The 15013-nt window shown below is 35.4% G+C and overlaps 2 protein-coding genes across 2 annotated transcripts; both read right to left on the bottom strand.

Moving 5' to 3' along the window:
• Window positions 1–4818: 4818 nt before the first annotated feature.
• On the bottom strand, window positions 4819–5754 carry LOC125131736 (olfactory receptor 6C2-like). The gene has a single exon (XM_047788507.1). It carries the CDS (start codon window positions 5752–5754, stop codon window positions 4819–4821), a length of 936 nt encoding a protein of 311 aa, XP_047644463.1.
• Window positions 5755–12112: 6358 nt separating this feature from the next.
• On the bottom strand, window positions 12113–13054 carry LOC125131735 (olfactory receptor 6C2-like). Its single transcript, XM_047788505.1, has one exon. The coding sequence runs from the start codon at window positions 13052–13054 to the stop codon at window positions 12113–12115; it is 942 nt and encodes a 313-aa protein (XP_047644461.1).
• Window positions 13055–15013: the final 1959 nt, after the last annotated feature.

Genomic DNA, 15013 nt, shown 5'->3' with positions numbered 1-15013 from the left:
ATACCAACCTTATCTTTCTTCTTCTTCTTTTTTTTTTTTTTTTTTAAGTTTGCTGTCCCTGCAAATAAATGAATTTTAAAATGGTCCTTGGTGATTTACCCTCAGAAGTCACTAATGACTCTTTGGAGTAATTTTATTTGACAAAAGCAAAATAACTGACAGAAAAAAAGTGCTTTGGCTCCAGTGTCCTTGGGGACAAAGAGGATAACAAGTATCAGGTTATTTTGTTCATTTTCTTACTTTTCTTAATAGTTTTACTGAAGGAAAATCAACACACAGTAAACATGCACAGTATTTAGAGTGTGCAATTTAAAAATTCTGACATATGTACACTCCTGTGGAGACATTAATACCATAAAAAGAGTGAAAATGTCCATCAGCCCCAAGGGTCCATGGGCATCTCTGTTCTTCCCTGTGCCCTCTCCTTCCTGCCCTTCCCCACTCAGGCAACCACTGATAAGTTGTCTGTCTCTGTGCACTAGTTTGTTTTCTTATAGAAGTTTAAGTGAATACAGCGATGCAATATTGTAACTTCCATTGCATTTCAATCTACATTTAGATCTACATTTCATTTACAGTTACCATTACAATTGTATTTACATTGCAATTTACATTTCAAAAGACGCAGTGAAGAAAAGCCATTTCCCTCAGGTTCTAATAATCAGGAAAGATAAGAGGTCTTTTTAACACCCCCACTATCTCAGAATCACTTCATTTTGGTGTGGACTACAAATGAGGTTGTTCAAATTTATATATATTTATGCATTTATCTTTAAGTTTGATTTGCTCATAGGCAAATTACCTATTCCTATTCTTCACTTCTTTTTGAATTATTTGTATATCCTGTTGTTTCTATGTGTAAGAGCTCTTTTTTATAATTTAGATATTACTCGAGCCCATGCTTTTTTTTGGATTTAGTGTATGGTGTGTTTTGATTTATATAATGTTTTATATTTACTTTTTATTTTAATTTTTTACTGTATTTATGGCTATTGTTCTTTATTGCTATATTCCTTTCCAAAAGTATTGTACTAATTTACGGTCCCATCAAGTATTTCATTCCAATGTTGAAAATTATTGTACTAAAAAGCTGTAATTTTGCTGTTTTAGTAGATCTAAAATGCTATTTTAAAGATTTTTCTCTTGCATTTCCTTGATTACTCTCAAGGGTAAACAGTTTTTTCCATGTATTTGTTTAATAACTGTATTTCCTCTTGGTATGAAGATCATTTTCCTTTTTCCCCCATTTTATTGAAATAAATCAATATATAACATTGTGTACGGGAAGTGTTTTAAAGTACATATATTCAAAAGTATAGCACTCTTTCCTTTATTTTTATTTTGTTTTTTATTTTTATTTTTGTCTTTTAGGGCCACACTTGTGGTATATGGATATTCCCAGGCTAGGGGTTGAATGGGAGCCACAGCCACCAGCCTAGCCAGAGCCACAGCAACGCTGGATCTGAGTGTCGCTGCAACCTACGCCACAGCCCATGGCATGCAGGATCCCTAGCCCACTGAGAGAGGCCAGGGATCCAACCTGCATCCTCATGGGGACTAGGGTTCGTTAACCGCTAAGCCACAAAGGGAACTTCTGTCCTTTGTTTTAGTGGTTTTTTTTTTTTTTTTTCTTTTCCATTGAGAAATGTTTAACCATGCATCATGTATTTTCTTCCAGGAAATACATACACACTGTATATGTGTGTATACATGATCCATCTACCGATCTATGGATAGATCGATAGATAGTATCAGTCATTTAATCTATTGTACGTGTTTTGAAAAATAGGTCTCACATATCTACTTACAGAAGTTGTAGTCACAACATTCATTAAATAATTCTTTTCACACTGAATTTAAATTCCGTCTTTGTAATTGAACATACTACCTTACCTGACTTGTAGAAATCTTTTTCTGTCTGTTTTTTTTTTAGGATGCCCCATGACATATGGAATTCCCAGGCCAGGGATAAGATCCCAGCCATAGTTGAGAACTAACCTAGATCCTTACCCCACAGTGCTGGGCCAGGGATGGAGTCTGGGTCCTAGCACTCCCAAGACACTGCTGATCCCATTGTGCCACAGCGGGAACTCCTTTTTCTGCATTTTTTTGTTCTATGCATTAAGTATTCTTAGACCAAAACATATTTTAAATTTATTTCATTGGATCTTATTTGTACATTTGTGGGATAATTTGTGAGTTTTATTCTTCTAGGTGCATCTAGAAATAATTACATGCGATTAATAGCATAACTGTTGGAATTTTAATGAGAATTGCATTAAATTTTATATGTTAGTTTTAGGTGAATTATAATACTTTTGGTCTATTGCTTTGCATCCAAGAATAAGATAACTTTTAAAATTATATATTTTCATGATTTTATATCTTTAAATGGATTATGTCTTTTACTTCATTCAGAAAAATGTGTTTTACTTCTTAGTGAGGTCCCTTTGTTATTGTTATGATTGAAATTAGTTACTTATTTTGCTTTTCAGATATTTATTGGTATACAGAAGTAGACCACATTTAAAAAATATATATATTCTTTACTTATCCAACTTAAATTCTTTTCTAAATTCTATTATTTGTCTATTAGTTGCTTGCATTTATACCCCTTTCAGTGTTAGCAGAAATGTATGTATATCTTTATATGAAATTAAAATATTAATCCATAGGCATGATTTCTTTTACTGATACACACATAAAAGATGCTGCCAATTATCTTACCATGTAAATGCTAAGCTGTCACACATTATAAACACATTTTATATTAAGAGTTAGCAATGCTTAAAATATGCATATTCAAATTGCTAAAAGTTATTTTTATATTTCTGTCCAGTATTTATAATGACTTTTATTTTCTTGTGACTTTTTAAGGTAATACAAAACAATGTTAATTACCAAGAATGAGACCAGACATCCATATCTGATTCCTGATTTACATTTATAATCTATTGGTTTTTTATTCTTTAAAATATTTTTATGAATAGTTTTTTTAACATGTTCCTATTTTACCTGTGATGTTTCCTGACTATTAAATTTTACCAAAGGTTTTCAAGCATCTATTTATCTATTCTTATGATGTCTAACTTTAAAAATTGTTATGATAAAGTATATGGATAGATTTTACCGAGATATAGCTTTTCATAGTAGATTAAAATCTAGTTGGTCATAATTTGTTTTTTTCTTTTAATATCTTCCTAAAATGTACTTACATATATTTTATATAGAAAAATTCTGTTTTTACACTTAAATGCAATTGTGTTGTTTTCTTTTTCTATGATATGGAATGGATGAATTTAAGCTGAAACTATTTGGAGTATTTTTAAAGTTAAGGAGAAAAATTTTTAAAAAACAAATTTATCCTCTTTCCACATTAAAGGCAGAAATTTATTCACCTTCCCAGTAAATTATATCAGTATTGCTATATTCAAATTTGTAATTTTTTTTCATGTTTTACCAAGAATTTTTTATTGCTTCCAATTTTCCTGTCTTTTGTTGTCAAATTGAGTGCAGCAAATATTTATATGTATTTGATTCTCTTATGTACTGATATTTATATCTTGTTTCTAATTCTTAATCTTTAATATGTTGCTTTCTGTCTTTCTCCTGATATTTGGAAGGTAAGATTATTTTTTCCACAGCTTTAGCAGAACCAGTGTCTGATTTATTCACTTTAAATTTTACAGTTAACTGCTTTTGCTTTTTATCTTAAACTTTCATTGTTCACTTTGTTTCATTTTGTTATTTTTAGAATTGTTTAGGATGAGTATGAGTCCCTTCATTTTTAATCTACTCTCAAGTAAAAATTTATATACACAAATGTACTTTATACTACAGATTTTTATAAATATGTGTGCTTTAAGTACATATTTTTAGTGTGTTATGGCTTGTTAGATATGCTGTAATTTCAGCCTCAAATTTTTATTTGATTTTTAATTGGTATTGTGGACTTAATTTTAAAGGATTTATTTTAAGTATTTATATTTTGGATTTTATGTCTGATTTGTAGACTTTAAAAACTCCACTTGCAGGCTTCTACAATCAGGATTAAGTTATGTTAGGGAATCTGTTTCTCTTCTTTTCTTTTTTTTAAGCTGGTGGACAAAAATACTCAAACTTATCTGAATTTGTGGTTGGGTGGATTGTATTATAAATCTCTATTCCATTGAATGTGTATCAGTTCATTAATCATAGTTTTACTTTATTGTGCCCTTTCTAAATTTTTTCATCATGTGACTATTGAGATCTTATATTCCATTTCTATGTGGTATTTAAATTCATTCTGTTGGATACATTTTAAAGCATCTTTTTTCACTCTACTCCAATGTATGCCACACCTAGTGTCAAGCTTAAGCTGTTTTGTTTTCAATGTACTTTTTTTCTCTCTCACCTACAGATTTCTGTTATTTGCTATAAAATAGCAAAACACTGAAAATGATTGTTATTAAATTGTACTGACAATTTCTCAGACATTTGCTCTGGTTAGAATTTTTATAGTATTTTAATCTATCGTATTTTTCTTAGTTCTGGAATTATATTCTTACAAAAACTTATGCTTTTTATTACTGTTACACCTCATTTATAACTTTTAACTCAAATTTTATTATAAACATATCCATGTGGATGGAATTGTTAAATAGATATGGAAGAGAAGAGTCAAATGGTAATAGTTCCCCATCAGTAAAGTTAAAGAAGTTGCAAAATGTTAATAAAACTGGAAAAGAGATTCTCAAAAACTCTAGTATGATTAGAATTTTACCAGAAATTTGAAGGAATATTCATGCTTTCATCATGATGCATCAAGTACCTTTTCTCTTACTTTTTGAAGAAGAACGTAATCCTTTTGATCAAGTCATTCAAGGCTTTCTTCACTTGCTCGTTTCTCAGGGTATAAATAAAAGGGTTCAACGTGGGTGAAATAGAAGAAATGAGCAGGGAAACTCCCTTATTAAGAGCCACCTCTTTCCTGGCTGAAGGTTTGATGTAGATGAATATACAGCTGCCGTAAGTGATGGAAACCACAATCATGTGGGAAGAACAGGTCGAAAAGGCTTTTGTCCTTTGCTGAGAGGAAGAGAATCTTAGAATTGTCATGATGATATAAACGTAGGACAGAACTACACACACAAGGGTCAAGATGAATGTCAGCACAGCACACACTAAAATCATTCTCTCTATGGACCGTGTGTCTGAGCATGATATCTTTAGCAGAGGGGTGGCATCACAGAAAAAATGGTCGATGATGTTAGAGTCACAGAATTCCAGATTGAGGCCCAGGCTTAGTGGGGGGATTATGATGCACAAACCAGCCATCCAACAGCTGATGATTAACCTATTGCAGACTCTGTTGTTCATGATGGTTACATAGTGCAAGGGTTTGCAGATGGCTACATAGCGGTCAAAGGACATGGTGGCCAGAAGAAAAAATTCCGTTATCCCAAAAAGGTAAGTAAAAAATATTTGAGCAGCGCAAGCTGCATAAGTAATGATTTTGTCACCCGTTGCTATGGTGTACAAAAATCTGGGAATACAGGCCGTTGTGAATGAGATTTCCAAGAAAGAGAAATTTTGGAGAAAAAAGTACATGGCTGTCCTAAGACGGCAATCTATGAAGGTGAGGGAGATAATGGTCAGATTCCCAGCTGCACTCCACATGTAGGTAAAGAAAAGGAAGATGAAAATCAGAACTTTCATTTGTGGGTCATCAGTCAGTCCCAGAAGGATGAATGTTGTTATTGTGTGGTTTCTCATCATGGATTCTCGCTTTCTGCCCAATCTGCAGGAAGAATTCAGAGACACTTGAAAAGAGTGCGATGAAGCCAAAATGAGGACTCAGCAATGGCTAGAAATGCCCCCCCCCCCAAAAAAAACCCCAAGAAACAAAAAACTGGCTTGACTGTCTTGAAGTGAACATCTTGTCTTGAGTAGTATCTTCATTGTGGATATAAGTATTAACTATATCTTCATTTTTGCCTTGTCTTCCAATGAGATAGTTTTGTCTTTGTCCATAATACTTTTGGCCTAGTATTTCTAGCCGTGAGTTATGTAAGCTAGTGGTCAAATACCTTGTGATTCTGAGAGAATTTTCTAAAGGTTTTTCCTTGGCTTTCACCAATTAATTACAGAGACACCACCTTCAATTATTGTCAGCCTTCATTCGGTGCCTCCCGGGCTTGGATTTCTCTATGTCACTGAACAATTAGGAAAGTCTCCCCACAGAATGGAAATTATTTTATGTCATTATGTATTTTATAGTCTTCCTTTAAAATATACTCTTCCTACTGACATGTAGCAGGCTCAACTTTCACACACATAGAAATCGTGTCCCCAGTTAAGCTCCAGGATTTCCAGGATACTACTATGAAGAAGGAAATGGTTTTGGTTTTTCTTTGCTTGAGGACTGGAAGCTTCCCTCAAATTAAGGGCAACCCAGGATACAACCATAGGCAAGTGAATCTGGGATGTTGTGAAAAGCACTCCGCAGCTCAACTTCTTCTCCTTGTCCTAGTCATGGGCACTTAGGGCATCACTGTGACCCTGAACTCAGCCTTTCACACTGCAGTGTGTTTTCAGTGTTCCAGAAGTAACATGGCTTATTTTTCAAAATTAATGAGGTTTGTCCATGAAACTCAGTTTCTCCTTGATATTACACATTAAGGATGTTAAACTTAGGATGCGATGCATTCATTTCTGTTTATTTAGACTTCCTCAAGAACAGAATTTGTAGTGAAGGGAGAGAGGCCAAATGAGTTGATAAATCATGAGTCTGTATGACCTTGTTTTACATGGGAGTGATGACCTCATTTGTGTGTATGTGTCCATGTCTATTTGTATTTTTGTTTTTGTTAAGTTGTGAGTGAAAATAAGGTAGGCATTTACTGTCTTGATATTTCTCAAACTATACTGTACTAACTAATGCTTTAAAATCAACCTGTCCCATGGTTTTTATCTATTCAAAGGTAATTATTTTTTGAAATGACATCTAACGTAATATTCAATTCCATTACAAAATGTCAAAATTTGCATTAGCAGCTTTGATTTGGTAAAGATGGATATTATGCATTTTTTAACATAGGAATTTATGACTGCTTCTTACAAAGGACGATGAAAATAAAGACGTCCATGTACTTACTTTTTGGCCAGTTGGTCATAACTTCAAGTGGTTGTCTAGCAATATTACTTCTTAAAGATAACCTTTATTTGTGCATTTATGGTCTCTATTGCTCATAATCTCACTCTATTCACGTTCAGTTTGGAACGTGTAATTCTATTTTTCATCACCAAATTCTATAAAATTTTCCTCATACACAGTGGCTATTACAAGTCTAAGAAATACTTTGAAACAGCTCTGAGACTGAGAATTACCAAGAATTCTCTCAGGTTTTGGAGATCTTGATATTCTGACTTCCTGGGCAGAGAGAGGTTGATACATTAATAAGGTTGGTGTTTGCTTTACCTAGCATACTTACAACTTAATGAACCAACGAAAGGGTGCTTGGAGATCCAGGGTCAATAAAATCACCATGGAATCTTTTGTGTCATAATGTTGGCAAAAAGCCTAAAACATGCAGCTCTGAGGAGTAGGAGCCGCAAGGGAAAGCAGAAGGAACAGCTTAGGGATTGGAGCACAGACAATAATGAGATAAGGTACAATTCTAAATAATTTTTATTTATATTTGTATCATCCAAAGCACTCTGAGGATCAAAGAGCCCAGATTTTCTCTTGCATTTACCTTTTATGTGAATAAATAAAACTATTCCAAAAATTAATCAGAAAAAATCTGCATGATATCATAATCTAGAGATAACTAATATTAACACATTGGAAAAATATTTTCAGATTATAAATCAACAACTTTATCAAAATATATTACATTTTGATACCTATAAAAGGTACCTACATTTTGATACATTTTGAAACCTATAAAACTCTTTGTGAGGATGCTGGTTTGATTCCTGGCCTTGCTCAGCAGATTAAAGATTAAAAATGGGCATAACACCTAAATAGACATTTCTGCAAAGAAGACATATGGATGGCCAAGAGGCATATGAAAAAAGTGATCTGTATCACTAATTATTAGAGAAATGAAAACCAAAACTGCAATGAAGTACCACCTCACACCAGTCAGAATGGCCACCATTAACAGGTCAACAAATAACAAATGCTTAAGAGGGTGTGGAGAAAAAGGTACCCTCCTCCAATGTTGGTGGGAATGTAAATTGTTACAAACCATTATGGAAACAGTATGGAGATACTTCAGGAAACTAAATATAGAGCTAACATATGATCCAGCAATTCCACTGCTGGGCATATATCCCAACAAAAACTTTCATTAAAAAGGATACATGCACCCCTATGTTCATAGCAGCATTATTCACAATAGCCAAGACATGGAAACAACCTAAATGTCCATTCACAGATGAATGTATTAAGAAGATGTGACACATATATACAATGAAATATTACTCAGCCATAAAAAGACAAACTAATGCAATTTGCAGCAACATGGGTAGATCTAGAGACTCTTATACTAAATGAAGTAAGCCAGAAAGAATAAATAAGGCAAAAACCATATGATACACTTGTTTGTGGAATCTAAAATATGGAAAAGATGATCCTATCTAAAAACAAACAAATAGCAGAAATAAGATCATGGCCAAGAAGAGTAGACTAGGGGTTCCCAAGGGGGAAAGGGGAGGGAGTGGGCGGATGGGCATTTTAGGGTTTTTTGGGATGCAAACTGTTATATTTGGAATGGATGGGATCCTACTGTACAGCACAGGGAAATGTGTGTGATTGGGTCACTTTTTTGTACAACAGAACTTGATGAAAGATTGTAAATCAATAATAATAATAAAAATATTCCTCAGAACAAGTGATATGAAAATCTCAATAAAGCAGGTCTAGGGACAGATAATCTCAGATTCCTCATTAGAAATGATTCAAGCTAGAAGATAGGGGAAAAACTATCTTTAAAAGCTGAGATTCACTGAAAAGGGACCAGGCTGTAAATTAATACAGTTCTGGGTTAGATGTGGTGCTGCTGGGAGGACGCTGGCAAAATATTGTCCAATTTAAGGATTAATAAAACAGTAATATCTGCTATGCACCAGAAACTTTTCAGCGCTCTTTATGTGCATGATCTCGTGTCTTTACAGCTCTATTTATGCTACACCCACAATTGTTGTCACTTTGCAGACCAAGAAATCAAATTACTATAGTTGTACAACTTGCTTAATGTCATGTAACCAGTATTAATATTAGGATTAAAATCAAGGCACCCTGATTCTAGTGGTTGTGCTTTAGTTTTCATAATTGTATGATTGTATTTCAATTATTGTATATGTAAAATGATGAATGAAAATCCTGTTAGGTACACAGAGCAAAATAGGTGCAGAGGTGAGCAGAGAGTTTGACCTTCCTTTGTCTTCCCTGAAAGCAGGAGGAGCAATTCAGTTTATAGGAGTAGAGTGAATGTCTCTGATAAAATTCCACCTGACTTCATATATCCTCTATGACTAGGTTCTGTTATTCTTTCTCCTCACAACCACAGGAGAGGTTATCTGTTGCTACGTGATGTCATAAAGCCTCAAAAGTATTGTTCGGAAGGACGATTATGTGTACTTTTTTTTTGGCCACACCCATGGCATGTGGAAGCTCCCAGGCTTCAGATTTTAAATTTATTTATTTAGTTTTTATTACTCAATGAATTTATTGCATTTATAGTTGTACAATGATCATCACAATCCAATTTTATAGGATTTCCATCCCACAACCCCAGCGCATACCCCCACCTCCCCGAACTGTCTCCTTTGGAAACCATAAGTTTTTCAAAGTTTGTGAGTCCGTATCTGTTCCGCAAAGAAGTTCATTCAGACCTTTTTTCAGATTCCACATGTCAGTGAAAGTATTTGATGTTGGTGTCTCATTGTATGACTGACTTCACTTAGCGTGATAATTTCTAGGGCCATCCATGTTGCTAAAAATGGCCCAGGCCTCGGATTGAACCCACACCGCAGTTACAACCTGTGCCACAGCTGTGGCAATGCCAGATCCTTAACATACTGTACCTTATGGGAACTTTCAATGTCTGCTTTTTAATAGGGTTAAAGAGGCAATACACTTAGAAGTATGCATACAACTATATTTTGCCGTAAACAATAAATAAATCCAGACTAAGTATGGACAGACTTTATGCAAAAGGATTATTGCAGTGGAAGTGGAGGGTTTGGGAAAATGGCAAGAAAGGATACTTTGGGAAGAGGCCAGGGAAAGATTTCCCAAGGTGTTGACATTATGATGTGAGCCACAAGGGAAAGTCCCCAAGGCATTGCCACTATGCTGAGTTCAAGGATAAATGGGATTAATCTAAAGGACAAGCTAAAGAAGGAAAAGAACAGTATTTCAGGAGTGAACAAGGATCCAGAAATAAAAAAATTAGAAAGACAAATGTATTCCATATGCCCAGCCGCAGAGGACTAGGGAGAGAAATGTGGAAAGTTATGAAGCATTTAATAAATAAGAGTATGAAGAGTTTCGTACTCTCAAGAGTTTTCCATGAGAACTAATACAGAGATTCATACTTTTTTTGTTCTTTTCACTTTGTGCTACTGATCTCTGATCAGTATGAACCTGAGTTTTCCATATACTTTTCTAGTTGAATGTTATTGGAATTTGTTCTTGTATTTGTGCAAAACATAGCTACTTTTTTTCTCTCTCTTTTCTTTTTTTTTTTTTGGCCGCACCCCAGGCATGCAGAAGTTCTTGGGCCAGGGATGGAACCCGAGCCACAGCAGTGACAACACCAAATCCTTAACCACTTATGCCACCAGGGAACACCAAAATATAGCTATTTTTACAACTGGAGTTTCAGTACATGTTTCCATGTTTCCATGTTTCAGTGCTTGGGCTGCTTCTTCCTAAGAGGTTTTTTTTTTTTTTAATTTTCCTTTTTATTATAAATTCCCATTGACGATTTATCTCCAGCTCTGTAATGTTAGTCTTCCTCTTTGATGATACATTTATTTCTGTGTAGAGTACATTTTCTGATTTTAGAAAGTATTTAAAAATTTTTAAATTGAAGTAGTATGTTACATTAGTTTCAGGTATACAGCAGAGTGATTCAGTCATATATATACATAATATATGTAATATAATGTATATATCCTTTTCACATTCTTTTCCATTATGGTTTATTACAAGATATTGAATATAGTTTCCTATGCTATGTAGAGGTCCTAGTTATTTCCCTATTTTACATATAGGAATTGATATCTGCTAATCCCTTTTTATTGAAGTATAATCAAAATGAAGAATTATATCAGTTTCGGGTAGGATGATTTGACATTTGTATATATTGTGAAATGATTACCACCATAAGTATGGTTAACATCGGTCAGCTTATCTAGATATAGAATTTTTCTTTATGTGATGAGAATTTTCAAGATTTTAGAAAGTTTTTTTTGGTACTAACATCTGGAGAATGATCCTGCCAGTTACGTGGATGCCAGCATCTCTGTCGTCACCATCGTCATCATCATCTTTCACGTACTTGCACAGTTGAGCTGTTTGCTGAATAGGTGACAGTGGTTTGAAGGTGTAATTTCTCTTGGCCTCCTGGACAATCTCTTTTAATGGCAGATGGTACCACAGCCCATTTGTTTTGCAAGGAGGGGAAAAAATAAACTAGTTAGTATCTGTTTTAGCTCCAAGAACAAAAATGTTTTTAGACACTTTGTCTAGCCACCATGATGATTTCAAAGATACAAAATCATGTAAAAACTTAAGGCCCATTAGTATTTCCCAAACTATCCATGGTGAAGAACTTGCATTGAACTACCTTCAATTTGTTGCATACTCATATTTTGTAAATACAGTCCAGATGAATTATTTAAAAAAGAATTTAAAAAGGTGTAAGGCTGAAGTTCAATTTTTTTTTATTGTTAGGTTCACCAAATATTAACTTTGTGACATTGCTCTTATATAAAGCTTATTTTCTCTTTTTCTATTTATTTTTCATCAAAAAGAGTTTGCTGATCTGCTTTTGTCCTATGCTAAAGACGACACCAAGCTGTCATAATAATTTGGATCCACAATTTCAGTATTTTCCTATTTCTTTGAGAAAAATGCCATTCTTTTGATTGAATAACTGAATGCCTGCTTCACTTGCTTGTTCCTCAGGGTATGTATAAAGGGGTTTAGCATTGGGGCAACGGAAGTGGTGAGCACTGACACACGCTGATTAATGTCCACTTCTTCCTTTGCTGAGGGCTTAATGTAAATGAAGATGCAGCTTCCATAGGTGATGGATACAACAAGCATGTGGGACGAACAGGTGGAAAAAGCCTTTTCCCTTTGCTGGGCGGAGGGGAATCTTAGGATTGTCTTGATGATGTATACATAGGAAAGAACCACACACACAAGGGTCATGATGAAGGTCATCACGGCGCAGGCTATAACCATCTGGTCTATGAACCATGTGTCTGAACAAGAGATCTTGAGGGTAGGTGATGCATCGCAGAGAAAATGATCAATGACGTTAGAGTCACAGAACTCCAGATTTAAGCCTAGGCTAAGTGGAGGGATTATGATGAACAAGCCTCCAGCCCAACAGGAGAGGACAAACCTTCTGCAGACTCGGCTGTTCATGATGGTCACATAATGCAGGGGTTTGCAGATGGCCACATAGCGGTCATAGGACATGATGGCCAAGAGAAAAAATTCTGTTGATCCAAAAAAGATGACAAAGAATAGCTGACTGGCACAGGCATTATAAGTAATGGTCTTGTCTCCAGTAGACATGCTATAAAGGAATCTGGGAATACAGACTGTAGTGAATGAGATCTCTAAGAAGGAGAAATTTTGGAGGAAAAAGTACATGGCAGATTTAAGCTGAGAATTCACTAGGGTGAGGGAGATGATCGTCAGATTGCCAGTCACACTCAGCATATAGGTGACAAGCAGGAAGATAAATAGGAGAGCTTGAAGTTGTGGGTCATCAGTCAGTCCCAGCAGAATGAATGTCGTGAGTCTTGTATGGTTTCTCATCATGGGCTGCGGACTTCAGCCCAATCTGTTTAGAAAATTGAGATCGATATTGAAAAAAGTGGTACCAAAAATCATGTTGTCAATGGATACTAGCAGAAAACTTCACTGAATTCAGTTCTCATAGATTTTCATCTTGGACTTAACAATAAACCCTGAATAGATGGCTGTCCTCAGCACTTACTGAAGTGTCTTCCACGGTTGGCTGAGGGGTGTTTTCTCAAAATTGTTTTTATTGCATTAGAGATCTTCTTTCTTTTCCGGCTGCACCTATGGCATATGGAAGTTCCCTGGCCAGGGGTTGAATCTGAGCTGCAACTGAGACCTATGCTACAGCTGAGGCAATGCCAGATCCTTAATCCATGGCACCACAGTGGGAACACCCTGGAGACCTTATTTTTATAGCTCTTCCCACTTTCTCCAATTATTTTTTTTTGTATTGATTTTGACATTGTGAATGCATTTGTTTTTTAATTTAACTTTAATCACAGGAGCAAAAGAGATTGTTGATGTAGGTGGTGATTTCACTGGTAGTCTGATATCCTTTTTCTTCCTATAATTCTTTACTACTCACCAGCTGAATTAAAAAAATCACCAGCAGTTTCACACCATCGCTTGAAGTTCTGATTCTTTATTAAATGCATGTGCAGAACTTGATCATCTTGTCTCTGTGCGCCTCTATAATAGAAGTTGGTAAAACTTGACACTGTTGTGTCTAAAGATAATTTTTTTTGTCCTTTTAGGACTGAAGCCCTGGCATATGGAAGCTTCTAGGCTAGTGGTTGAATGGGGTTGCAGCTGCCAGGCCATTAGCACAGCTGCAGCAACTCAGGATCCAAGCTGCATCTTTGACCTACATCTCATTTTAGGGCAAAGCCAGATCCTCAACCCAGTGAGTGAGGCCTGGGAACCAACCCGTGTCCTTATGGATACTAGCTGGGTTCATTACCCCTGAGCCGCAGTAGGAACTCCTAAAGAGAATTTTTAACAAAAAAGAAAAGAGATTCCTAAAGACACCACCTTTCTGTTCCTATCTGCTAACAATCCCTAACTTTCTAAGATGAACCCAATTTCTACTCTTGTTCAATCTACAGTAAAGCAAGATCTTGATGCACTAATGTAAGAAATACACCGCCTGGGAAGTTGGTAAAAATTCAAAGGCCCAGGCTTTATCCCACTTTAATGAGCTTTGGTATCTGAGTTCTTTATCTCTCTAGGTGATTCAGAAACACGTCAAAATTTGAGAACCACTTTCTTTGGTCATTAATCTATACATACCAAATAATGTAACTGCTATTATTTCCTATTACATTTATGATGTGATAAAGCTGAAATCCTGCCAAGGGCCTTAACATCCAGGTGACAGAGGTTCAAATTTGATTTAAAATAATAAATCCATTCTGCAAGGGCTCTGTCACTTTTAATTCACTGCTTTGTTTCTTCTCATTCACCAAGATTTTCTATAAAATGTAAGAGCTTAGTAAGTCCCCGCCAGTTCTAAGGTGGTTTGTGCTGGAATGCTTTAGTGAGACTGCTTTTAAGGAGGTCATCTCTAATGGCCTTCTACTCCTTTTGTTATGTTGAACTGTGTGTACTTAAACTGTTTTTACATATCCAAAGGACAGATCGACCTATTGCTGACTTTTCTGTTGAGTTGCATCTTTAATTTACTTCCTTCTTTTCTTCTTCCTCATACTTGTGTACTATTTGTTAAGTATAAAAATATGTTTAAAAACTACCAATACTACCCACCATGGATGGTGGCAATAATGCTACTGTTGCAAGAAGGGCGACCCCTTCAAGGCCCCTAGAAGGGGCTCTTGCCTAACACTCAGAAATGAATCATCTGGGGAGAAAAGGGTGCTGACAAAGCCAGAGACATTATTGGGCTGGGGGACCTGGGCAGAGAGCACCAGGGTAAGGGAACCCAGAACTGCTCTGCCATGTGGCTTGCAATCTCCTAAT

The sequence above is a fragment of the Phacochoerus africanus genome, chromosome 7, assembly GCF_016906955.1.
Source record: "Phacochoerus africanus isolate WHEZ1 chromosome 7, ROS_Pafr_v1, whole genome shotgun sequence".
NCBI lineage: Eukaryota > Metazoa > Chordata > Mammalia > Artiodactyla > Suidae > Phacochoerus > Phacochoerus africanus.
This window is presented reverse-complemented; position numbering and strand designations above follow the sequence as displayed.